Below are 1558 nucleotides of genomic sequence, written 5' to 3'. Positions count from 1 at the left end.
GAGCTGTAGAGCTCTACATCCGCCGTGGGACGATGATTTGTGAGTCGATGCACAGTAGAGCGCGCTGTAACAACAAACTCTACATCATAAGCGGCGAACGAGGCACGGCCACTCTCCGACATGAGGCGCGTTGGGTGAAATTCTGAAAAACGTGCAGCACTTCTAGCCGACATCGACAAAAGTCACTCTCTAGCCCCGCGGCGAGCAGCCCCGCCGGAGGCGAAGAAAATTTTGCCATCTAGCGCTCTCTAACACACATTTTTGCACAAATCGACGCCTCCAAACAAGTTCAATAAGACTGGTCTTCACTGCAGCACGCCTCGAGCGAGTAATGCGTCTATAGGCCAATATAAAAGAGCTTCTCGCGCGCGCTCCTCAGCTGGCGGTCCGCAGGGCCGCCCGGGCCGGGCGAGAAGCGCAAGCCCGCCAGCCGCACCATGTGATTCACGATGATGAGCGTCTCGGCCTCGAGCAGCGTGTAGGAGCGAAGCTTGCCCTCGCACTCGCGTTGCTCGAGCCTGAGCCAATGCGCCTTGACCACGAGATAGCCCGCGGGGATGGTGTCAGTGTTGACGACCGTGTCCTCGGCCAGCGTGTACGCCTTCCCCTTGAGCACCGCCAGCCAGTAGAGCCCCTCGAGCGACTGCTCGCGCCGATCTGCGCGGCGACAGCGGCCTGGACACGTCCGGCCAAGTCGGTTACGGGGAGGGCTACTACGAGGTCTTTGCGCGGGGGTGGTCGGGCGCCAGGCGCCCAGTCGATTGCCGCATAGTTCGTCGTAGTAGCCCTATCATAAACCTCGTATTCACACCTTGCACTTTAAAAAAGAAATATCCGAGCTTTGTCGAAGATCCAGAGGGTTTATCAGAGCATCACCCAGCTGTATGTAGAGATGTAGAGCGCTGTAGAGCAGTAGAGCTGTAGAGCTCTACATCCGCCGCGTGACGAGGCGGGTGCGTTGTAGAGCGATGTAGAGGCGCTCTACAGCGTGAAATCTCTACTCATGACGGCTTGCCCCCCGAGCAGCGCGCCGGCCATGCCAGCCGCGCATGCTGCCGACGTTATCATCGCCAAGTCCCTCGCCTCCGACCAGAGGCTGACTGTGCTCCTATGGGGAGTGGAGGTGCTCGAGGCTCTCCTCGCCAGCGGCGGCGACCTCTCGCACATCGAGGAGGTCGTCCTCTGCTCGAGCGATGGCCCAGCCGAGTCGGCGTGCCCACCCATCGCCGTCAGCAGCTGGCGCTGCCCCTGCAAAAGGCCAGCCCAGCTCGCCGCGCTGCGTCGCGCCATCCTGAAGGGTGAGCGGCCGCGGGTTGCGGTCGTGTACGCGTCACCGCCGGCCACTGCCAGCGTGGCACTGCGGTGTGTTCAGCTCTACTCGTCTCTCCCGCAGTCGTGTCTCCTCATCCTCGCGCCAGAGACGCCCAGTCGCGAGGCCGGCACCTTCGGCGGCAGCAACAAGGTCGTCTTGTGTGCGGGCAGAGAGCGAAGGACGCTCCACCAGCTGGGAGGAGACCGTGCGGCACGCGCGGCCGCCTGGCGCTCCTTTCTCCTCGCC

The 1558-nt window shown here is 62.3% G+C and overlaps 1 protein-coding gene across 1 annotated transcript; it reads right to left on the bottom strand.

Annotated features, from left to right (window-relative positions):
- Nucleotides 1-337: 337 nt before the first annotated feature.
- On the bottom strand, nucleotides 338-1290 carry EMIHUDRAFT_256980 (hypothetical protein; the record flags this gene model as incomplete). Its single annotated transcript, XM_005765378.1, has 3 exons — nucleotides 338-675; nucleotides 1002-1108; nucleotides 1157-1290. The coding sequence occupies 3 exons, from the start codon at nucleotides 1288-1290 to the stop codon at nucleotides 338-340; spliced, it is 579 nt and encodes a 192-aa protein (XP_005765435.1).
- Nucleotides 1291-1558: the final 268 nt, after the last annotated feature.

Source organism: Emiliania huxleyi (genome assembly GCF_000372725.1).
Source record: "Emiliania huxleyi CCMP1516 unplaced genomic scaffold EMIHUscaffold_5556, whole genome shotgun sequence".
Lineage (NCBI taxonomy): Eukaryota > Haptophyta > Isochrysidales > Noelaerhabdaceae > Emiliania > Emiliania huxleyi.
Note: the sequence above shows the minus strand (reverse complement) of the source record. Positions and strands in the feature narration are given on the sequence as shown.